At 36.7% G+C, this 25826-nt stretch overlaps 1 protein-coding gene across 1 annotated transcript; it reads right to left on the reverse strand.

Annotated features, from left to right (window-relative positions):
• Nucleotides 1-1250: 1250 nt before the first annotated feature.
• Nucleotides 1251-25808, reverse strand: DEPDC4 (DEP domain containing 4). The gene is made up of 9 exons (XM_052001665.1): nucleotides 25635-25808; nucleotides 23741-24152; nucleotides 23505-23650; nucleotides 13771-13957; nucleotides 11481-11707; nucleotides 10982-11124; nucleotides 10767-10892; nucleotides 7088-7166; nucleotides 1251-2641 (listed from the first exon to the last, which is right to left on the reverse strand). The coding sequence occupies exons 1-9, from the start codon at nucleotides 25768-25770 to the stop codon at nucleotides 2466-2468; spliced, it is 1632 nt and encodes a 543-aa protein (XP_051857625.1). The 5' UTR covers nucleotides 25771-25808; the 3' UTR covers nucleotides 1251-2465.
• Between the last annotated feature and the right edge of the window lie 18 nt (nucleotides 25809-25826).

A 25826-nucleotide genomic window follows, 5' to 3' on the forward strand; every position in this document is an offset into this window, starting at 1 on the left:
GTATCCAGCACAGTGAAATAAACAAAGAGGAGGATCTGGACCCCTGCAGTCTCTTGGATAATCTGACTTCAATGTAGACTTGACTTTGGCTTTATTCCATGATGGGGGCAAATGCCTTTGAAAAAGGCATATTCAGGTATACAAATCAAACATTTATTATTTTAATAAATCATAATTTCACAATCTTCCCCCTGCCCCACTTAGTTACAAGAATCCATATAGGGTTACGACTCAAATAGTTTAAGAAGCTGAGATATCAATAACAAAACCACAGCCCTAGGAAGGGAAGTGATTTCCCTTAAGATTACAAAATGAGTGGGTGATCAAACTGGGATCAGAACCTGAGTCTTTTGACTACTAGTCCATTGTATCACCCGTTATACCAAAACAACCTCCGTGTTTTGTACTAGAGGTATTTGCTTGTGATAGTGAGCAGGGCAAACACTTTAGGGCAAGGACTTATATGTATGTGCCAGGCACTTTTCTGAATGTGGTTGTCTGATAATTATTCTGTGCACATTAATGATCTATCTGATCTTCCCAATACCCCTGCGATATAGATGCTGTTTCCCACCTTTGACTGATAGAAGAGCCATCTACAATTGCAAAACAAAGTGGATATATTGTCCATTTTATAACATTCAGTTGGATGAACTCAGTGAGTTAATCCATCTGTTGTATGAGTCAGCTCAGATTTATATAAGTGAAAACATGAATATATTTTATTTGGGGAACTTAACCACTCCAATAATTCTAAACGGCTTATTGCCACAAAACCAAATCATTTTAATGCTAAAGGTTTATCAGTGAGTAATCCTCTATGGTTGCGAATTATGGAATACCACATTCTCAGAATAATCAAAATTGGTGACGCAATGAAAAGATGCATGTTGTTTGAGCCATGAGTTGGTCATGTCTTTCTGGAAAGCAGTTTGGACCTCTGATCCAACATCATTGAACCAAGCATACCTTTTGATTCAAGGTTAACATTATTAAGTCTATTAAGTCTATAACCCACAGAAATCAAAAGGATTCAGATGTACAAAAATATGTACAGTACCAAAATTTTTGAAACTAGGAGAGCAGAGTGTCTTTACTTACTGGATTAAGACTAAAGAAATGATGGTACACAGATATAATAATGAAATCTTATGTCATAAGAAATAACAAAAAGGGAAGTTTCTGAGAGAAACTATTAAGACTTTTGGGAACTGAAGAAGAGAGGGAAGTGAGCAGAGCCAGGAAAAAAATTTCATACAATAATTATTTATTATAATAAAACCTTTAGTTTGGAGAAAAATGAAAATTCTGATGAATTCAGTGCTATATCTTGATTAAAGGCTGAAAGATGAAACATCATAAGCCACCTCCTGCCAGGAAGATGACAGACAGAAAATGTGGAAGGAGACGTGATTTTTGGATATGGTCAACATGGGAATTTTTCTTAGTTGACTGCGTGATTGTTATGAAGATTTTGTTGTTATTTTGGCTGAGGTAACTGGGGTTAAATGACCTGCCCAGGGTCACACAGCCAGGATGTGTTAAGTGTCTGAGGTCAAATTTGGATTCAGATTCTCCTGACTTAAATGCTCTATCTACTATACCAACTAGCTGCCTCTTTTTTTTTTTTTTTTTTTAATTAAAATTTTTTCGCTGTTCAGTGGAAGGATGAGGAAGGAGAGGAAAAATGCTTAATTGGAGGAAATATTAAAATTAAAAAAATTATGATGGCAATAGTAGGTAGTAGCTGATTACTAATAAATTACTTTCAAAAGTAGCAAAAAAGATATAATCAAGGAAACTTGTGACTAGGAAAGAAAGGCTCTTTCCACAAGAGGGAAAAAGAATCGCCCACTGTGTGGGCACTGTAAGTGCTGCATGAAATAAAGCAGAGGAAGGTTTCAGATACTTGGGATGGAATGAACCTTTGCAGGATTTACTGAAAGGCATGAACAAGGATGGCAAAAGCTAGAAACATAAAGACAGCTATGATCTACATGAGAGGAAGGAGTGGCCAAACTGAAGATGCTCTTCTCTTATACTTTTAGATCACCTTGAGCCATTATGTTCTAGCAGGCAAAGGCAAAATGACACCCAAGTAGACAGACTTATCCAGAGCTTCAACCAGAAATGTTTCTTCACTGAAATCCAGAAAGACTTCTTTGGGATCTGATTGTATCAAGACTCCCAAAATAGCAGCATAACTTCTAAATTGTTCAGTAGCATCAATTATTCAGTAGAGCACAAATAAGCGATTCAGTAGCATAACTGAGGGATGAGCTTCTCTCTTTTAAATGTTTCCTGGATACACATGGTATCTGGAAGGCTACACTTTTCATCGGATTCTACTAAAATATGTTAGTCTGACAGGTAAAAAAAAAAATTGGTATAAAGAAAAAAAGCTCTCTATCCTTTTACAAGAATCCAGAATACAAAATTGCATCCAATTTCCTGAACCTAAAATGTTAACTCAAAGCTGATGGATGATGTTTCTGAAATTCCTTTATCAGTTTCTTTTTCTGTTTGAAAGGAATACTGGAACTGATGTTAATCTCTCGGATCAACTGTTGGAGCTGTTCGTTTGTCTTTTGTTTTTGTTCTTCATAGTCTTCAAGAGTCAATCGCTGACAAAATGTGAAACCTTAAAAAATATAAATCATGCCATTTAGAAAACAAAATAATTTACATATATAAATATGTACACATTGCTGTACTACACTAAAATGCATTTATGAACAAGACTGCCTCATGCTGAATACATTTTCCCCCCAAGATTTGAATGGCAGTTATGTTAAGTATTGTCATCCTTAAATGTCTTCTTTGATCTGAAAGTACAAATGACTTCACGACTAACAACATTTCTATAGCACTCACAGCTTTGCAGAATCCCTCACACAGAGTATCTGATTTAATCATTTTAACAGTTTTATGTCATGGGTGCTATTATTATCCTCATTTTACAGATGAAGCAATAGAAACCAAAAAGTTGAGTTGCTTGGAGTTACTCAGGTAAGATTCAAATTCAGGTCCCCTGGATTCCAAGTCTGACGCTCATCATATTTCACTCTCAATATAATGCTCAAGGGGAATTAAATGCTTTTGCAAATCAGTAGCCTCAGGTTTCCTAGGCTCATTAACTAGAATGGGGAAAACTATCAACATGAATAAATCTCAAAATGTCATTGGACAATGAGTTGGCGGTTACACGAAGGTAAATTGGACATGGTTCACCTCCCTCTAAGAGCTGTAAATTATAATACTGTCACACAACTATTTCCAATTCAAGGTATTTTCATAGTCATCTGAAATGATTCAGTGTTTCACTCTACGTCATAAAGAAAGTTCTAGGAAATCTTGACTTGCTTTGCTAAGAAAATCCATGTTCCATGAAATGACTGAACAACCATTATAGCTCTTAAAAAGGTTCTCCTTGATGCCTTCATTTGCCTCTTTGAATCTCTTTTCTCCATGATAACCCTTCAAACACTGAATTGACAGCTGGGATGATTTTCTTAATCTCCAGGATCAGTATTCCAGTTCTTTGAACCCCTCTCCATGTTGCATAACTTCACACATGATCCTAAACTTAGCAATGTCCTTCCTATATGGAAATACCTAGAAATGAATATAGTATTGGAGATGGCGTGTAGTATGGCTGGACAGAACAGAGTGGAGAATCTCATCGACCTAGCCCTTAATGCTTTACTTTCATTACAACCCAGGATTACACTTAACTTTTAATTCCTACATCCTACTACTGATTTCCTATTGAGCTTTCACTCCCTTAAGATCTCTAGATCTAGCTATCTGTGTCTTTTGCTGCGTCTAGTGGAAAAACTTGACTATTTTGAACCCAAGTATAAGCCTTTGTGTTTATGTGTACTAAATTAGACTTTATTAGCTTTTATTACTCTGCTCTAGCCTGGAAAACTCTGGAACCTGATTTTGTCATTGCATCTTCTAATTTATTCTTCCTGATAACTAATTTATTGATGAAAGTGTCAAAAGCCTAGAGCCTAGTAAGATCACGGGGATGTTCCATTATCAATCAATCAATCAAATTTACTAAGTCCTTATTATATGCTAGAAATCTTCTGAGTTAACCACTCTTCTGGTCTGATAGTTTGACTCGTTTTGAATTTCTCTACATGCCTACGCCTCATTGCTAGTCTAATTAATTCTGAGGTTGGGCTATCCTGACTTATTCTGGAAAAATAGGCATTTCTGGAAGGAGCGCCCACTCCCTATACTGGCTGAAGGGATATCCCTTCAAAAAAAGTTCTCAAGTCAAGCTCAGTGACCTACTTTGCAGACCGCGCTCTTCCCATTTTTAAAAACTGGGACAAGATTTGTCCATTCTATATAACGCCTCTTTCATGTTCTACTGACTTTCAAAGATCACTGATCATGGTTCTGCTTCTACTTCTACCAACTGTTTCAGTATGCAGTTCCTCAGACTGCTGAGTCAGATTCATTTTTTACAATCAGCTTACTTTCTTGCTATCAGTTCCTTCTCCCTAGTAAAGAAATGGAAAATGGGGTTTCAGTAGCTCTACTCTCTGCCTTTTACTGTCATTATGACACCTATCTGGAAGGGCAGGCCTGTGGCTTCTTTGGTGCTCTTCCTTTGGGTTGCCAGCCTCACTACATCCTGAACTGCCCATCCATATAATGCCTCTGAATTAATTTCCCATGATTTTCCTTAACATGAAGCACATTCTTTAGGCAATTTCACTTTTTTCTTCCTCATAAGAAATGTGTGTGTGTGTGTGTGTGTGTGTGTGTGTGAGAGAGAGAGAGACAGAGACAGAGAGACAGAGAAAGACAGACACAGAGAAAGAGAGAAAGAGAAAGGGGGGGAGGGGAGAGAGAAACAAACTTATTTGAAGCATTCCTATTCTATTTCCCCTATTAGTAGTTTTGTCCTTAAGATCTACACCAACAAGCCTATAGCAGAAATGTGCTGAAGGACCTGGGCTAAACTCTCATCTCTGACCTTACTGCCTGGTGTGACTTTGGGCACCCCAACCCTCCCCTTAAGGGCTTCAGTTTTCTTATTTTTGTAATGAGGAGGTACGACAGGCTGGTTTCTGAATTTCTAGTTCTAAAGCCATGGTCCCCTAAGCCTTTCTCTGAACTCTTCAAAACTCACTTTCCCAAAAACTGGAGTACATGGTTGACTCAACTTGACTTCCTTCTCTAGCACAAGTTCTGAATCCAAATGGCCACTTCCCGCTAAAGCTATAAACACTTCCATTCCAGCAGCCATGTCTCATTGGTGAGAAAAGCAGGTCCAGAAGAGATCCTTTTGCTAATCCCTCCACGCTTTCTAGGAGATATATTGTGCCCCTCTAATAGAATGTAAGCTCTGAAAAGAAGGGCTATTTCATTCTTTGCATTGGTACCCTCAGTGCCTTAAACAGTGCTTGACATATAGAAGGCGTTTAATACATGCTTGCTGATTGAAGGATGGGGTTATTAAGGCAAGCAGAACATTATTCAGAAAGAGTACTCTAGTACATATCAGGATAATGTTTCAATTAATTTTAAATGTCACTGTGCTTTTCCCAAACTCATTTATTTTCTTCTTCTTTTCTGGTGGTTTAGATCAGTGGTTTTCAAAGTGGGGTCCACAGAATCCCGGGGAATCTCTGAAACCCTTCAGAGGATCAAAATCAGTTTTTATTTCTAACATAGCAATTAAATAAATAAATAAGTAAATAAATGAATGAATGAATGAATAAATATATATACACACATAAAATCCACATAAACTAAAATTTCTTGGGTAGATCTTCAATAATTTTTAATAGTATAAAGATACAGAGAACAAAAACTTGAGAATCACTAATCTGGACAATACAGGTTCTAGTTTTGCTCTTTTGACCTTAACCCAACTGCTCTTATCCTTGCTTATCATCCTGTCCACTTCCTGAATTTCCTCACAAGGAACTGTAAGTTCTTTACAATGTTACTATTCTCACTGGACAGATCTTCCTTCTTTTGAATAAGGTATTCCATTCAACAACCATATTCCACTACTTCTTAGTAATAACGAAAAATCTCAGATTTTCCTCCCAGCCTTTGATATTTAGTTCACCTTGAATATTAGTTGCATTTTGTACATTTATGAATAGATATCTGAAGCCATGGATTTTATTAATGGCTCATTTAAAAAAAATTTGTCTCATAACTTTCTGGGCATTTTTAGTGCTATTCTTCCTATGCTATTACTACTGTTTTGTTTGTTTATTTTGTTTTATTTTTTCAGCTTGATGAACAGATAAAAGTTAATAGTTTTCTGAATTTAAATTACAAATTTTGCAAAGATGAATGTTAATAATTAGGATCAGAAGAACCAGTTGCATGTTCCTGAGATGTTTTTGACATAACTGATATGAGAAAGAAAAGGCATTGGAATAGTTTTCCTGGGCCTTGTTCCCTATCCTTAAGCCCAACCCCACCCTGACCTTTAAAACTTTTCCCAACAATACAAAAATAAGGAAGTCAAACTAGAAATAAGAGGAGGAAAGAATATAAATAAAGTGACCAGAAAATAGTCATGAGAAAATGTTTTAAAGGCCATCACCAACTTGGCAAAGGTACAGTATAATGAAACCTCTGTAAGAAAGAACTAGGTCATTCCATTTGCCTTAGAAATAATGGGAAGAAAAAGTTGGTTAAACTGAGTTACCTTTGAACACTTGATAAAACACTCAAACTTCACATGCACATGCACATGCACATAGCACCTCCTCAGTTTCCAAAGTGATAATCTCTCTACTGAAATACTTCTTTTGCATAACACCAAACTCAGGTGCCAGCTTCTTCTATGAAGCCAGCCTTCCATGCCATTTTTATTTTTTCTGTGTACTAAAATCTAACATAAAATTCATATGTCAGTTATTTGTGTACCTGTCTCAGCTCCTCTCCCTCCTCTCAGTATCCCCAGATCTTAAGTTTCTTGGAGGCAGGATCTCTATTTTGTAATCTGAGCAGCAAATAGAGTGCCTTAAATGTTGGTAGGACTTAAGCAATATAGCCTTACTGAATATTGCTGCAAGAGACACACAGTTCAGTTTTGTACCTGATATAAAATCTGGATCTTCTCCATGAAGAAGGCTTCTGAATTTTCTACTGACCAAGTCCAACAAATTCAAAGGTGTCTATATAAAAATACAATATTTGATTAAAGTAGAACTAAAAAGATAAAGTATAGTTTCTTTCTAGAGCCCATTAATAGTAAAACCTAACTAATTTCTATATTAACTGAAGGTACATTGGATAAGGTGATTTACAGAGTCAGAAAGACAGACCTGGGATCAAGACAGATCTAGTTTCTGATACCAGCAGTGTGAGCATGACTAGGTCATAACTTCTCTGAGCCTCAGTTTCCTTTTCTGTTTAACAGAAATGATATCTATATGGTCTTTTTCACAGATTTGTTTTGAGTCCTGAAAATAATGCCCTTTATAGATTTTTAAAGTAAAAATTAAAGGATATTTTAAAAAGAAAATGTTTCAATTTTTTATTAGAGTTGCCATCCATGGCCAAGAAATCCAGTTGTAATGAATTTACAAATGATTTGTATTTAACAAATTGGAGCATTTCTAAAAGCACTGTTAACTAATGCCTCCATCGTAATTACATTTAAATGCAGGAAAACATTATTTTCAGATAATTACATTTAAATGCAGGAAGACATTATTTTTGTAAAGTCGAGAAACGCTCCTCTTATAATTTGCTTTATAGCTGACATTATTCCTAACAGAAGTAAGTTGCCAGGGACTCAACTTATCCTTCATAGTAGTTACTGGTAGATTCCGATTCTCTTCCTCCCTCTTCCTTCCCCTCCCTTTTAATGTCATTTCCCCAAACAGTCACCTTTTTCCTTTTAAATGCCACTGAACTTTCCCTTTTAAATAGGAAAGCAGTTAAATCAACCCCAAAGTAGGTGATTCAGTAATTCCCCACTACTTTTTTGGGGGAGGAAGCTGTATTTTTTTGTTGTTGTTATTTGTTCTCTAAAACCAACAGGGATTACTCTTCATGATTACCTGGAGCTCAGGTGCCTTTTTTTTTTTTTAACATTATTATAGTTGCTGTGTACTTTCTTCTCTCTTGTATACAAATTTCTCACATTTGCATTTCTTACAGCACAACAATAAAATACTTTTGAATATTACAATTTTTTCACTCCTTTTCCATTCAATGGACACACTCAATTCTAGTTTTATTGCCATTACAAACAATACTGCAGTAAATTTTTTGGAATACTTGAGAATGTTCTTCCTGTGTTTGACCTTCTTAAAATATATGCTCAATAAGGGGATCATTGGGTCAAAGGTCTAACAATTTATTGACTTTTCTCATTTAATTCTAAGTTGTTTTCTTTTGGTGGGGATTTAAATCAGGTCTTAATTTTTTCCCCCAATTAACCAAAACCTATCTTCTTTTCCTCCTGTTGTCTAATGGGAAAAAAAAAAAAAAGAAAAAAAGCCTTTGTGAAAAATATTAACAAGCAAAATACATTCCCATGTTGGTGTTGTCCAAAAAATAAGTCAATCTGTCCTCTGAGTACATGACCTCTCTGTTAGTAGGTGGTAAGTAGGCTTCATATTGAGTTCTCTGGAATTGTGCACAGTCCATTATGGTGTTGATTAGAGTTCAAACATCTGTGAATGCTTGCTTTTTACAGTATTGTTATCATTGCATTAATTATTTCCATTTTCCCCACAGTTTTTCCCCATTTCACTAAGCTATAAGTTCATACATGTCTTCTCAGGCTCTCAAACCATCATCTTAGTCAATAATATTCTACTGCGTCCATTTATCAATTTATTTAGCTATTTCCCGTGTGATGGGCATCCCCTCAGTTTGCAATTCTTTGCCATCACAAAGACAGCTGTTAGAAATATTTTTGTACATGAGTCCTTGTCCCCTTTTTTGATCTCTTTTGGGTATGCATCTTATAATAGTATGACCAAGTATGCACACTTTAATAATTTGGGGGTAAAATTCCAAATTGCTTTCCAGAATGACTAGACCAACTCAGAGATCAACAAAAATGCCTTAATGCACATGTCTTTCAATAGTCCTTATCAGTTTGTCATTTTCCTTTTTTTCATCAACTTTTCAAATGTGATGGATGTAATGGGGAACCCAGAGTTGTTTTAATTTGCATTTTCTAACTACTAGTAATTCAGAGCATTTTTTTGTATGGCTTTTGATTGGCATTTCTTCTGTAAATTGCTTGTTCATGTCCTTTGATCATTTATCAATTAGGAACTAGCTCTTATTTTTATGTATTTGATTCAGTTACCTAAATATCTTAGAAATCAGAGAAACCTGCTACAATTTTTTTTTATGCTTTTCTTCTAATTTTAGCACATTGGTTTTCTTTGTGCAAAACCCTTTTTAATTTTATGTAAACAAAATTGTCAATTTTACCTTTTTTGTACCTCTCTATTTCTTATTTGTTCAAGGTGGATTCTTCTTCACTCACAGATCTGACAGTTTCTTCCTTGTTTCTCTTATCTGTTTACTGCATGTACTTTTAGTTCAAATTTATCTGGCTATATGCACCTACTGTACGTGTTAGGCAGTTTGCTAAGTCCTAAGTTCTATACCAAGTTTCTGCCAAACTTTTTTAATTTTTTCAAAGGTTTTTTGTCAAATATTGAGTTGTTTTTCCATTAGCTGGGATCTTTGGGTTTATATATTGTGTATACCTAACCTGCTTCACTGATCATCTTATTTCTTAATCAGAATCAAACCGTTTTCCTGATTTGTAATAATTTGAGATCTGGTTCTGCTAGGTACTAACCAATTTTTTTCATTGTATCCTTTGAAATTTTTGACCTTCTTTTCCTCTATGAAAATTTTATTAACATCATCTGGGATGTTTTCTAAAACAAGTTCAGCTGATTCACAGTTTCATGATCACACAACTAGGATTTCAACCTAAATCTTCTAACTCTAAGAATGTAACTCTCCTGCATTTCCTTCTCCAAAATGTGTCCATATTATTGTCTTCATTTTTTAAGTGAGAACTACAAGACTCAGAGATTCAAAAACTAGTCTCTGGCCACATAGTTAATGGCTAGTCTTCTGACTATAGTCAAGTGAAAGATAAGAAAACAAAGAGATCTTGGGGGAATGCCACGGTACCATAAAAAAAAACAAAAACAAAAACAACAACAACAAAAAAAAAAACAACTGCTTGCCAGAGATGTGATACACAGTATAATTGAAACTTCAAATAATATATGAATACCCCTGCAATTAAAAGTATCATTTGGAGCCAGTACTGAGGTTTAAAAATAAAAGGGATTCTAAACACACAACTTTCATTAAATGCTATAATTATTTAAATTAGAAAAGACACGTATATCCAAAAGATTGAGGAATCTCATCTATCATCTAACGTTTGGATATTAAAACAACTGAATACACGGAATGAGAGTACATTGTATATAATGACAATCTTATAAGAGAAAAACGCTTTTGAAATCTGATCAATACTAAGAAGTCAGGAGAAATGTTTCAGCAGGATTTCATCCTGCTTTAGAGGGATAGATTGAAAACGTAGAAGAGAGTGTGGGAACTTGTTTTGCTGGCAGATGCAAACTTGTTATGAAGGATTTATTTTTATTGCACAGTGGGGGTGGGGAAAGATGACAAATATTTATAAAAACAACTACCTCAATAAAATGGAATAAAGCAAGTTTAGTGCAAATATGCCAAGGGAAGATAAAAAAAGATACCTTTAAAAGCTCACAATGGTTCTCTAGCAGAAACTGGACCAGTTGTTCGGTTTGTACTTTTGAGAATGACTTGTTTTGCAAAACAGCTTTAGTAAGCATTTTCATGACCACTGTTGCATTATCATACTGCAAAAAAGAGAATAAAGTTAACAGGAATCAACAATTTTAAAAGAGAAAAATGCAAAATACATTCCCATTTTAAATACTGGTTATACCTGTTTTTGTAACTTGTAGCCATGAGGGTCTGAGGCTATGGCCATAAAAGTCAGGAGTCTGCGTAATTCTTCCCTGATGTGAGGGAACAGGAGCCTCAGGTAGAGCTGTGATGCTTCCAGAGCTTCTGTTCGTTTTCCATTCTCTGTTAGAGGTGTTATAAAACAATTCACAATATATACCAGTGAATGTAGCAATATTTGGGTTTTAAGTATCAGTATGCTACAGGACAGAAGTAGCTGAATAAATACTATAAAATCAAGCACTTGTTTTGGTTGTTAAATTGTGTGCCCACTTGAAAAATGTTATCAGTAAAAAAAAAAAAAAAAAATCACTTGATAGTCTGAATCTTGCTAAAATGTTCAAAGATTCAAAGAACATAAGGTATTAAATGCAAAAGTAATTTAATTTTTCCATCTTCATCTTTAAATTTAAATATACTTTAATGTGATAAAAATTAGTTTAAGATTAAATATTTCCTCCTTGAAATTTCACTCTTACCCAGAAGTTCAATAATTCCTGAATGAACATCAGAATAATTGTCATTAAGTAAACATTCTCTTTCTTGATTATAATATTTTACTATAACATCAAAGAATATCTTCTTATGAATATTCAGTTTTGTGTCTTCGTTAGTATTTTGAACTAACTGCTGACTAACCATCACTAGTAGCTGATCCGGGAAATATTCCAAGCATTCAATTGCTGCATTGAGCCAACTGTCAATCCTGGGGGGAAAAATTAATCATAGGTTAATATTTCTAATTAATTACAAAAAATTAATTGCATTATTTAATACTAAATTGCATACATATATGTATTATATAAAGTTTTAAATAAAACTATATTTATATAACCAACTGTAGCAAGAGATATTTAAGATTATCAAAGTTAAAAGACTTGATTTGTTTCCATTAGTTATGTTGGAACTAGTATTAAACAGGAGAGAGGGTACTACTGCCTTTGAGAAACCATTGAGCTCCTTTATGGAGTAAACTTCTTTCTGAAATTCAAGTTTTTAATTTTAGTATCTACAATTTATTCATGCTTTTAAGGTTGCAAGACATAAGACAATGGAGTCCCTAAATAATTAAATGTGAGCATCATTCGAGGGCAATAGAGACACATGGAAGATGTGACTGGGGACAACATTGAGCTATGAGCCAATATTGAGTTATGAACTAGAGATTCAGGTTCATTCCCCAAGGGACAAGTGATCAAAGAATGTAAATTAGAAAATAAGTGCAAACTCTTAACGTCACTGAAGATAAGAGATATGCGACTCAAATTATTCTAAGATTTTATCTCATATCCAGCAAAGATGACCCCAAAATGGGAACAGTTAATGACGGCAGGCTGTGGAAAAACTGGCATACTACTACACCGTTAGTCAATTTATGGATTGGTCCAAACATTCTGGAAAACAACCTGTAATCATGCTAAGATAAATGCCTAAAGCATCCATTGTCCTCAACCCACTGCTAGATGTATACCCCAAATAGGAAAAAGATTAGAAAGGTTCCATCCACACCAAAATATTTATAGCAATACTTTTTTGTTGGAGCAAAGAAGTGGGGGACAAAGTAGACTGAGGAAAGGCTAGATGGATAGAGATACCACAATGTAAGAGGTCATTGTTGTGCCTTAAGAAGTGCCATGAAGAATTCAGAGATTCATGGGAAGACTGATATGAAATGACACAGAGTGACCTCAGTGGAGTCATGAACATAACTCATGTAAAGCCTAAAATGGAGCTGTATCAGGGAAGAAGCTTTGAGAAGGCCACCTTCTTCTTTTATTTGCACAGGCAGGGGACTGGAAGCATGAAATACTGCATAAACAAAAAGTCACCAAGTCTATGCAACTATTAGATTTTAAAGCTGCACTGAGATTTTGAGGACAACCAGTACTATTTTGTCACACTTGGTTAGTTTTACCGAACTCTTTCTTTTTAAACTTTTGTTAAATTGCTAGAAAGGAGAGGGAGAGGGATGTTTTAGAAATGAAAGAGATATAAAGACCAAAAGATATCAATACCTTTTTTTTTTTTTTTTTTTTTAAAAGAACCATTTAAAGCAAAAAAGAGAAGGGAGCTACTCAAGTGACCAGAGCTGGGATAATTGTTGGGTGATTCAATGAGCACTGCAGTGCCACAAAGTAAGGAAGACCTCAGGAACAATGTATGGACATGCTATGGTGAACTTAGAAGAGGTTACAAAAAAAAGTCTAAAGAATAGGCTGTTATCGCTTCCCTGGAAGGATCATAGGATTTGAGGTTATTTCTCCTGTATTTAAAAACTGAGGTCCACAGAGGAGTTACATCAGTGAAATCATAGCTCCACTTAAGTATCTGAGTACTAAAAAAACCCTAAAAAACCTAACAAAGAATCCAAACCCCACACAAACCAACCATCATGAACAACACCGAAGGCTAGATGAACACCATGTTTGACTGTTCATTTTCTTATATACTATCAAGGAGCAACAGGAACCTGAGCCAATTCAGAAAGAACAGAATCATTATCAGTCCTGATTTTACAGTACACAATTCAGCCAAATTGGATCTGATGAGTTTCTGTATGTGTGTGTTTGTGTGTACACATATATATTGAATACAGAAAGGCGAGAGAATTTACCTAGACTTTTTATTAGAACAATGCCACATTCTATTATGTATTTCTGTGTGACTTACATCACTGAATACAGAATATAAGCAAGAAAGCTTTTAGTAATAATGATAATGGCATTTATATAACCTTTTATCTGTTTGATAATAAAGACTCATACTTACTCAGACAAACTGAGGCCATGAATAACATCTCTATCTAACCAAGTGTTGGAGATGATGAGATCTTCCTCTCGCTTCAAATGAACATTTTGGTTTTTTACTGGAGGCTCTAAAATATTTTCTAAGATTGGAAGGTGAATTAATTGGAGTAGTCTTAACAGTGTCTGCTCTTTCCACACATCTTCCACAACTTAAAAAAGGCGGAGAGGGGAAAAAAAAAAAAAAACCATCGTGAGTAAGGCATATAAACCAATCAACTCAACACATGCTCTTTAGCTTGTTGTCCTATGAGCTTTCTGGGGATATCAAGAGGCAACATGACTTGCCCAGAATCACAAAGGCATTCTATATCAGAGACTAAACTTGAACCCAGGTCATCCTGGCTCCAAGTCCAGCCCTTTCTCCTCTATGCCATTCTGTCTCCCAATATGCAGAATGGGAAAAAAAAAATTCTTTGTACACTGTAAGAATATAACATCCTTTGCATATAGGAAACAAATGACAATTTTCAACAAGAAAACTTTCCTTGGGGAGGAGCTCCCACAGTTGAGAACGAAAGTGGTGGCTACAGGAGCCGAGCAGTATGCCCTGGCCAACCTCACATCCTGAATGCTCAACCAAGTGCCACAAGTGAGCATCAAGTGCTGAAGCATTTTTTCTTCTTGATATGTGGAGAAAACCAAATTTGGTGAGTTTTGAAAGTGACAAGTGCTAAGGTACTGCTTGTATTTGTATCCCCACTGCTTAGCTATTAAGTACTTTTAAAATGTTTGAGGCCTATGGACTGACTGACACTAATTGTCTCACCCTGGATAAATCATTTGACTAGGAAGAATCTCTGCATTCTTACTAGTAAAATGAACAAAAATGCTTGAACTACCTACCTCACAGTGTTGTTAGAACATCTACCCAACACCTTCAGCAGCACAAAGTGCTTTACAGGTTAATTCATTTGATCTTCACAAAAGTCTTGGGAGGAAATGCTATCTCCCCATTTTACAGATGAGAAAACTGAGGCAAATGGAGACTAAGTGACTAGCCCAAGATCACACAGGTAGTAAATGTCTAAAGTAGGATTTGAATGCAGGTTTTCCTGATTTCAGTATCACTGTTCTATCCACTGGACCCCCTGGCTGCAGAAAATATTTCAAAAGCCTCAAATTATTATGCTTACTTAAAAAAAAAAAAAGCTATATAAAGAAATAACTAACAAAAATATATGTTTCGAGCTGTTGAAGGGTTGGTATAAAGAAAATGCCTTTCTGAAAAGGCAGAAAGAGCAGTAGTACTGTGGCCAGGCCTGTCTGTGTCTGAAACCAGGGAACATTCTATTAACAGAGCTCCTTCCAGGCCCAAGATGCTTTAACACACATTCTTTCATTTATTCATCACAACAATCCTCTGAAGTTGACAATATAAGTCATATTATCCTCATTTTCCTTAAAAGGAAATTGAGAGGCAGAGAAATGACTTGTTCAAAGGCAATTAGTGATGGGGGTCTGAATGGAAGGCAGATCTCAAAACTCTTAAAATTCCTGCCCTTGTTATTGTAATGTATTGCATTCCTAAAGTGAGGGGATTCGATTAGATCAGGGATTCTCTTTGTAATCTTAAATATTTTGTCTAGTCAAAAAAAAAAAATCACCCCAAGAAACAGGTCCATGGGCTTCCTATACCTAGGGGATCCATGACACATAAAAGGTTAAGAACACTTAGACTAAATGATTTGTAAAGTTTTTTCTAATTTAAAAATGCCATGATTTTGCTTTTTAAAAAAGTTTATAGGGTATCTCCTTAAAACATTATTAAATCAGGGTCCTGAAATCTGTATTCATCCATCTAGATCACTAAGTAAATACTGGGCCAAGAATCAACTCGTATTTATTTTTAGCACTGCTTGAAATTGACATTCTTCAAACAAGATTTTATCCACTGACTTGGGAATTGAAATTATGATACAATTATAAGGCTCAGCTTTGATATGTCTATTTTAAAAAGTCAACCGGATCTTTTTAAAAAAAAATATCTTGACATCTGTTTTTTCTTTTATAATTGCATTTTGCCCCCTGGAGAAAGGCCGATTATGCTGGTGATGTTCTTTACTCTCTGATTCCTCCTCTCTCTACAAGATGCACACAGCAAATTCTTCACTAAATTTTAAAAGTCCTCAACTTAAAAATATAGTCAAACTTTGTTTCCTGTTTAGCTTTCTAAGAGAAATTTTGTCATTTTTCTTTTTATATGTTAAATATATATTTTGAAATCGATAGTTATTGAAGAAGGTTGCATGCTAATGTGGGGAGACAACATATGGTGAAATCAGAGCTGCTGACGTTCAGATCCCAGCTCCAGCACTCCCTGGGAGAAGTCAGGTAATGAATTGCCTTCATCTCCACAGGCCTCAGAGAATCCTCAGCTTAAAATTAGAGGTTGGCTTTGACGGCCTCTGAGGATCCTCCAGGAGTATGAATCATGCATGGCCTTATGAACATTCACAAGGGAGGGGTCTTCATAATGCATTTTTGAAATCCTTTACAGAACATCTGGTAATCTCTTAGAGCTCAATATTAGCTAACATGAAAAGTTGCGTGAAAGGACAAATCAAGAAAAAAAAAAATCAGCAAGGGTACTTTTCTCACCACCACACAAATACTTTTCTTAGTGCCCCCAGCTCAACTTGAAGTCATTCATTTGTTAAGCACCAGTTAGGACAAAATGTACAGCTGGATGGTGCAGTGATTAGATAGTGCCTGGAGCTGGGAAGATCTGAATCAGGGTGTGGGGCCTGGAGCTGGGAAGATCTGAATCAGGGTGTGGGGCCTGGAGCTGGGAAGATCTGAATCAATTAAAAAGTCTCTGGCTTCGGACTACCTATTATCTTGAGCAAGTCTTAATTTAACCCTATTTGCCTCAGTTTCTCATTTGTAAAATGAGCTGGAGAAGGAAATGACAAATCACTTCAATATCATTGCCAAAACAAAAGAAGAAAAACTAAATGGGAGTCACGAAGAGTTGGATAGAAATGAACAAAAATAAAAATGTACAATGCACTGCATTAGGTGACAGAATGAGACAAGCTTCCTGTAGCTTACAATTTCGCAAGGAATACAAGCCAAGAACAAAAACAACTATTAATACTGACAGAAAATGAATGTGCTTTAAGAAAACTACAGATAGTGATAATAAGGAAGGCTCACACATAGGGATGGAGAGAGATTGTCTGCTAGGACCAATCAGCAAAGTTTCATGAATGATGTGGCCCTTGATCACAAAGCATTCGGAAGGATGGCTTGGCTCTGGACTGGTTGGGTGTTCCAGGCAAAGGAAACTTAACAAGCAAAGAAAGTGGGAATAGTATAAAGCATGGTTTGAAAAAAAAAAAGAACCATGACTGGAGATTGGAATAAATGGTGGTGGGAAGGGAAGGGATAAGGCTGGAATGGTACAATGAAGCTGGAATGGCAGAATGAGGCCAGAATGAGGCAGATCCTGATTGTCAAAAGTTTATTTGATAAATAGTGGGAACCCCTAAATTTTCTGAAAAAGGGGATGACACACTCCAAAGGAAATGAACTTGGCAGTGACATATCAGATGAACTGGAGGATTAGATAAGATCAGAGATAAGAATCCAATGAGGAGGCTGCCGCTGTGCTTTAGGTATGAAGAGACAAGTTGAGTTAGGACTAGAGTTGGGAGAAGTGGAGGGGTTTGTTCCAGAAGGCATTTCAGAAGAATCCACAAGACTGATGAGCTCAAAGTCATGCTGTAAAAAATCAGGCAATGGGTAACTCAAACTTTCTAAGGCTAGGAGACTTACAGAAATGGAAACTAGAAGGGAGAGTTTTATTTTGGATGGGAAGGAGGAAAAGGGAAGATGATGAGTCCCTTTTCTGAATTCTGAGTTTTAGGCCTTTTGGAAGAAACCCACATAGGAATATCCAAGGAGCAGACAAATACTGAACTGGATTGGAAGTAGAGAGATAAATAACAAGGCACAGAAATGAAAGATGGAAAAGCATCTCTTGTGAGATGAAGAGAATGGGCAATCAGAAATGAGAGGGACACCTGACAAGAAGTACCAGAGGCTACAAAATTAGAGGGTTTCTTTCATGAAGAAACTAAGTAGTTGACCAAGGAGATAAAATCTGAGACAGATGACGACAGCCATTCAGGTCATTGGGCTGTTAATGATAGTCAGCCATAGCCTGGAAGAGAACAGTTTCAATAAGGAGAGTTGTACAAAGAGCAGCCTGTTCACTGGAGAAGCAAGATGGTGAAGAGATAAAGATAGATTCTATGACATAAGGAGATCCACAATCACGCAAAAGTTTTTTCAAGAAAAGGCAACTTATGTACTTTTGAAGGACAAGAAATTGAAGATAAGAAAAAGCAGGAAGAAATGGGATCTAGGTCACAGGCAGAAAGGTTAAAGTTCAAGAAGGGAAGGAAGGCTTTTTTCTCTGATCTGACCCATCATAGATAACATTCATTCCATCTAGCCATTTACAAGGCCAAGTCAACCATCCTGCCCTCTTCTGCCATCACAAATAACCCCTTACAATTTCACCTCTTATTCTGGGAACAATCATCAAATCGAAGTGACCATTGCTCCTGGAAAGGGTATGACAATCTGGCCTCAGTCATCCTATGACCATTTTGGTCAAAGCTCCCTTTGTATTTCCTTTGTATAATGTCAGTTCCTTAAAGGCAACTGTATCCCTTGTGACTTGTCCTGGGCCTGAGAACTTGACTCATAACCTGAGGAAGAACCTCAGAGATAGATATAGTAATGGTTCAATGAATAGAACATGTAATCTGGAATTGGAGGATATGGGTTCAAATTCTACCTCTGATATGTAGTACTTGCATGACTTTGGGCAGTCTATGCTTCAGTTTCCACATTTGCAAAATGGGGGAAGATTAGATGGTCTCTGGAGCTCTTTACAGCTCTCTACAATTCTATCCGTATTAAGGTAGAGATGAGGAGGAACAATGTGCTTAAAAATTTAGTTTAACAACTATTTACTGTGTGCCTAGTATGGCATCCTTAAAGAATTTGTACTCTGCTAGGGAGAGATTAAGTAAGTAGAATGGAGATACAAAGTAATCTAAAATCAAACACCCTAATAATGGAAAGAAATAAGATAGATCTTTTGTAGGAGGAAGTGCTTGAGTTGAGCTTTGAGGTTAACGAGGGGGTAATGTGGAGGGAGAGTCAGGACAAGAAACAGAGGCAGGAAATGAAAGGAGATATATGGGAATTGTCAATTTAGTCTGCTTAGCTGGAGTCTATAGTACAGGAGCAAGAATGAGTTGAAATAAGGAAGGAGAGGCAAGTTGAAGTCATACTGTAAGGTTATAAAAGATGAAATGGATTTTTCATGCATGGCATGACAAATATGAAAATCCATTTGGAGGAACTGCCCATATTTAGCCTGTGTCAGACTGCCTGCTATCTTGGAGAAGGGGGAGGGGAGGGGAAGAAGGAGAAAAATTAGGAACACAAAAGTTTTGCAGGGGTAGATGCTGAAAACAATCAAACATGTGATTGAAGGAATAAAATACTATTTAAAAAAAAAAAGAAAAGATCAGAGCTATGTCATTAATTTCAAAAGATTACAGGATCATGTGAACATTTTTTTAAGGGAAGAGAGAGTGGCCATCAGATAAGGATGGTTAAAGTAAATGCAGAGTTTGAAAATTAGGGAAACATTTTAAAAGGGCTAGCTTATGGAGGAGACTGGAGAGGATGGAATCAAGGGTATCAGATGAGCTCAATATTTCATCCATATCTTCAACAGATATTTTGTGCCTATTATGGACACACCATAGCAAGTCAGTGGCATCAAACTCAAACAGAAAAGGGGCCACTGAACCATATACAAGGATTCTTTTGGGCTACATGGTTTGACTTAGTTTTAAAAATGTAATATTATCTATGTTTTACCATTATTTTACTTTGTTAAACATTTCCCAGTTACTTTTTAATCTGAACTGAGATGTTCTCAGGAGTGTTATGGGTTGCACGCAGGCCCTGTGTTTGATACCTGTGCTGTTAAAGACATAAAAAAACTTTCAATATAGTCATTGTCCTTGACAGCTTATAATCTGTTCGGGGGAGGGGGGAAGTTAAATATCAATATAAGGCAGCATATTATTCCAGATTGGCAATACTAACAATAAGTACTATGACTGTTCAAAGGGGGAAAAACATCCAAGGGCCTGCAATAGTCAAAAGGTTATTTCCAGTAAGTGAATACTTATTAAAGGCTGAATGTGAAGCGAACAATCGATCACGTTTTGAAGTAAATGCAATATTAAGTAAGGTACAGTTCTGGCCCGCATATAGTTTGTGGACTAGTAAAGGGACACCTGATACTTAATATTTAAATTACCTAGCTATGATTTCATCTTCACTAATAAAAGTTTGTAAACTCTTCTGTGACTCAGTTCATAAGAGCAGTGGCTGAAAAGTCCATCCACTCTGGCTAACTAGATTATATCTGAGCTCAGATTGATCTTTGACTAGTAGACAGCATAAAGCAGCACAATCCTTAAATACTGTAATCTTTCCTTCCATGCTGGGAGGACCTGCCAAGGCTTACAGTTAGCTGGCTGGCTTTCTAGGGCTATCTACACTGTACTAAAACATCAGAAGGTCTTGGTTGAGGAATCAGGAGAGATTACAGAGACAATAGAAAAAAAATACATGCTAAGTGCAATATCTGTAGGGAGGAAGGTCACTACTAACTTGAAGGATAGTTTATTTGAAGGTGTCCTTTGAGTTGGGCTTTAACAGATAGACAGAAATTCACTATGCAGAGATGATGATGAAGGAATTCCAAGAATGGGGATCAGTTTCAATGAAGAGGTAGGCCTTGCAGGACAATACATATTACAGAAACTATAAGGAAGACAAAAAAAGTATTTTCCATAGAGTTCAAGGCATTGAAATTACTCAACAAGCATCTAGTGAGTCCTTAGCACACAAAGTTAGAAACAGGGTAATTTTGGAGAAGAGAAGTGACAGAAACTTGAGAAGAAAGACTGGGGAGTTTACTATTAGACTTATAAAATGATGAATAAAAACTGTTGAGGAGCAGCAAGGTTAAAATAAAGCTTAATAGCCTGAAGCTAGATATTCTGCTGACAAAAGGAAGCTAGGGGAAATAGTTCATATTCAAGTTTATAACTCCCAAGTTAAGAACTAAATTAAGAGGGCTCAAGTAAGGACACCCATGATTTGGGGCTCTCTGACATGGTACTACATTTAAATATTTACTTGTATCATAATTTTAAAAAATACATTTCTTATTTTATTTCATCTGTAACCTCCCCAATTAGATTGTGAGCTCTTAAACAGAAGTGATAGTCATCTGAGCCTTTGTATAACTTAAAGGATTTGCACATAGTAGGTGGTCTTATTTGTGATGTCAGCAGAGATTACTGTTTAGCCAACAACCATGATTCCTTCTGTTCTTGTGAATTAGCTCAGGGAGCTCCCTCATCTTCTGCACTCAGACCCAGGCCTAACAAAGCAGACTAATGTCACCTGACTCATATTGCTTCACTCACTGCTTGCCACACCTTTCAATCTTTAACCCAGGAACTTTTCAAACTACAGGGATCTGCCAAGTGTTTGGCCTTTCTGCAGTGATGCCTCCCAAAAGACTCTGGAACCCCACTGAAATCACACAGACTAAGAGGCCAAATGCAAATCCTTAACTTACTGTAATTTCCAACCCCTTAAAGAACCTCCTCCAGTGTCTTGTTATGACATGGAGAGGACCCTGTACTTTCAAGGTGACGGCAGCAGAGGACCAGCTCTGACTGACCTCCAAGTGGAAAAGCTGAGTTTATGGGCTCCATGATGGCCCAAGTGTCCATTCTCTAAAAACTATCCTAGCCGGCATCCATGAGGGCGATTGCCACAAATATCACCAAGGGATGAATTTTTTGGCAAAAGCAATTCATCTCTGAAAGGATTACAACTTCACACTGGTGGAAAGAGTAGCCAGCCACTTTGATGAAATCACAAATTTTTTGAAGCATATGCTGAACATAAAAATAATGAATTTTTAATATGGCTTCCTAATTATCTAATTAAAAAACCAGAGGCAGGTCTAAGTTTTTTTTTTACAATTTCTAACAATCTATTTTTTAAGAGACTCGTGATTTCCTTAGTGTTGGGAGATCTTGGAGATCTTCTACAATGCAGCCAAGGCAGTGCTTAAATCTTTCTTTTCTATCCAGGATGGTACCAAAGTAAAATGGCAAGGACTAAGAGCCATTGTCAGTGCAGCTCGAGACTGATCTGCCGTTCTACAGGGGTTTCAAAAGATTTTTTTTTTAAATCAAATCTTATTTAACTCTAAAAGTTCTTAACTTTTGATTTGTACTCTTATATTATGTATCAGTCACCCATAACTGAACAGGAGACAAAGTAGATACACATCCTTATGAACTTGCAGTTGATTTCTAGCTTTATTATGGCTGTTTTATCTTTCAGGGGAGAAAAATGAATACATTAAACATTAATACATTGTGTTGATCCTATGTTAGACATTAGGAAATTATACAAAAAAGTTGCATGTCTTTTTAAAAACAACTCTCTGACAGAACTTTGAACATGGGAAAATTCCTTAATAGTGACTTATTAAAGTACACAAAGGCTAAAAAAAGTAATCTCTTTGCAAACTAAAATATTAATTTTTCCTTCTTGTTAAAAGTATGGCAATTAAGTCCTGTGACAGATATCAAAAAATCTTGAGAAGTCAAACTTTTTTCTAGTTTCTAACTTTCTACATTTTCTAGTTTGCTACTTTACAAAAATGGGCTTGAAATGGGAGACTTGGAGTTTTAGTTTGGATGTTGCTAGTGATCAGTAGTGTGAGCCAGGGAAAGTTATTTAGAAATGCCTGTACAGGCCTTAATTTTCTCATCTATTGTAGAAGGACTCAGGTCGGTATGGCTCATGTTAAGGCCCCTTTTAGGTTACAGATTCTGGGACTTTATGTGTCTTCTATGTACCTCCAAAATTTCAACTTTGACATGATGAAATATTTTTTCTTGCTCTGTTAATCTTTTGAAACGCAACTTACTATTTTAAATTTTATCTTTTCAGTTTGTGACCCATATATGGGTGATAGATTGTCTATATTAGCCACAAAGGTGATTTGAATTTGTACAATGAATATAACATATGCTCTTCTGGAGAGAAACATTTTAAAATATACATGTCCTGCAACTAAATGACTATGCAGAAATATGATAGACAAAGGACGTGCTGACATTCAAGGATCATCCTTGGTCAGTCACTAAGAGAGTATCTCAGATCTTCAGATAAAAATGACCAAAGATAGTACTTTTCACTTAAAATAGTTAAAAATTGACAATGGGTTTAAAGTAAAATGGAAATTTCTTAGAGGGGCTATATATATATATGGAAATTTCTTAGAGGGGCTATATATATATATATATATGGGGTATCTCCAGTGCCTATTACACTGCTTTGTATGCAAAAGGAACTTAATAATTATTGAATTGGCTGAGCTATAGTCTTTTTTTTTTTTTTTTTTTAAAACCCGGTCAAAGAATATATGCAGCATCCTCCAGCTAAAATCCTACTCCCCTCACTACATTAAGGTTTACACAAATGACTTATATCACATCTAATTACCACCACCTTAAAACAATTCTGTTAAGCCCTTACAAATACAAATAGCTCTTCAATTACCTTTTTTTGAAAGCAAATGGACTGGTTTATCACCTGTTACATTTGGAGGGAAAGATGCATGGCCATTTAGAGTATGAATTAGTTCTTCAATTGTCTTCTCATCAATTTCTTGTGCTAAAGGATTCGAAATCGTTTCATCTTCTATTCTATTAAAAATAAAATATACTCATTTTTTTTTTCTCTTAGAAGCCCAAATGTTAAGGCATACATTATGTAATATATATATTGTCACTAACCTGGAGAGTCCTTCTGCTTGTATTTGACCAAGCCCCGTATTTTTAGGATCATCATTTCTTTTAGATAAACCAGAAACAGGATTTTGATCCAGAAATCTGTAAAGACTGCTATTTGTATCTTCGAATTCCAATTCCTTTTCACTTTTAAATAGTTTTATTCCAACTGGTTCAAATATTTTATGATCCATGAGAGCTTGGCAAAGACGCACTCCATTTAGACGGGAGATGTCAGTGCTGCTTAAGGATATATTCTGCATAAGATGACCTAACACTACATCAACAGCATCTGAACCAGTAAAACAGTCTTTATAAGTTCGGAAATGTTGTCGTCTTCTTTTTATTTCCACCTGCGTGTGAAGAGAGTGAATGATACTATTCCAGAGCTGAGTAGCTTGAAAAGGACCGGAGCATCCTAAAAAAACATTTAGACAGATGCTATGGAATTTAGATTACTCAAATGTATACATAATTTCACTTATTTTTGTGAACCTTATGTCTCTTATGAAATATATTCTTGCCAATTTCATTTCCTATTTTATACAATCTATGTAAATCACAAATTTACAATTTATGATGATGACCCATATTTAAAATAGTTTCACCATAATATTCCTCTGTTGAGATAAAAATAGCACTCAAATTATGTGACTGAACTTCATTGATTTGAGATTCACTGTCAGTATTCTGAATCCCTCTAAAATGTGAGAATTTACTACCTCCCCTGAAACTAGGCCAATGTAATTTTCATTCTGCATTTACACCATGGTTGACATATAATGTCAATTCTCATTGAGTTCTGGATGCTCTATCCTGTTTCTTCTCCCTCTCTTTTAGACATTTTACTGCTCATTAGCGCATCCATTTGACAGCACACTAGGATAGCTCTGCAGACAGCAGAGAGGCCAGAATCAGTCAAGATCCCTGTAAGTATCTTTAAAGACATTCAGGGGGAGGGAGGAGAAACTAATGGATCTTTTAGGTTTGGGGACATCCGTCTTACTCTTCTCCAGGCCTCGGGTCAGTAGAGATACATAACAAAAAAAAGGAAGAACTTCCTAATTCCATTAGACAACTGGAGCAGCCAAAGATCCCTACATCTCCTCCCTCCATGGAGCAGCAGAAGAAAGCTGAAAGTGTGCCTAACATCCTCTATCCTGGCACTGCCAGTAACGGCATTTCAGGGTAAAAGCTGCCCATTTTGGAATTACAAACTGTAGTAAAAAGGAGGTAGGAATTATTACATCCCTTGGTGTAATAATTCTCATAGTAGGACGATGTAGAGGAAGTACTAGGGAAGGGGTTGGGAAAGTTGGGGCAGGACGCGGCTAGCGGAGGAAATTGGAAAGAAACGGACAGGGGGAGTGGCCAGGCAACGATGAGAGGGATTAAAGAGAGTAGGTGGTTCCTAGAGAGGCTGGGCAGGGAGAGGCAGGTACAGGAGATTGAGGTCTTCTAGGGCAACGGAAGAGGGCAGACAAAAAATTGGCCTGGGCCAGATGAGGTGGCTGCCAAAGAAAGGTCAGATAGGGAGCGTGGGCAGAGAAGCGGGGGCGGAGATGGACAGAAAATGGGCTGGCTTAAACAGGACCGAGGCTCCCCAGAGTGAGGTCAAGTGGGGGCGTGGCCAAGCAAGGGGGGCAGAGACAGGAAGAGAACGGGCCGGGTTAAACAAGGGGAATGCAAAATAGGGCAGAGGCTACTGTAAGGTTTAAGGGAGGGGATAAGGTAAAAATGGGCAGGGCCACGCAAAAAAGGAGGGGCTAAGTAAGGTGCATTTGGGCCCAGGAGGGGGTAAGGGGTAAGGTCAAAAGGGGCGAGGCGAGGCGAGGTCTCTCTAGTCTTGAGGAAGCTGAATTCTAGTCTGGTTCCTTCTCCTTCCCCACAAAAAGTTCACCTGTGATAACTGCCTTTCTCCTCCGATTGATGCCAGTGCCGGTGCTAAGCCGGAGCCGGAGTCCATCCCGCCGCTGAAGTCGGAGCTCACTTTGGCTGCTGAGCCTGCGGAATCGCGGAGTCAAAAGAACCGCCATCACGCTACTGCTCCTCCTCTCGCACGCACTCTCTCCGGCGCCTCGCAGGCCGGCAC

This window comes from Antechinus flavipes, chromosome 5 (assembly GCF_016432865.1).
Source record: "Antechinus flavipes isolate AdamAnt ecotype Samford, QLD, Australia chromosome 5, AdamAnt_v2, whole genome shotgun sequence".
Classification (NCBI taxonomy): domain Eukaryota; kingdom Metazoa; phylum Chordata; class Mammalia; order Dasyuromorphia; family Dasyuridae; genus Antechinus; species Antechinus flavipes.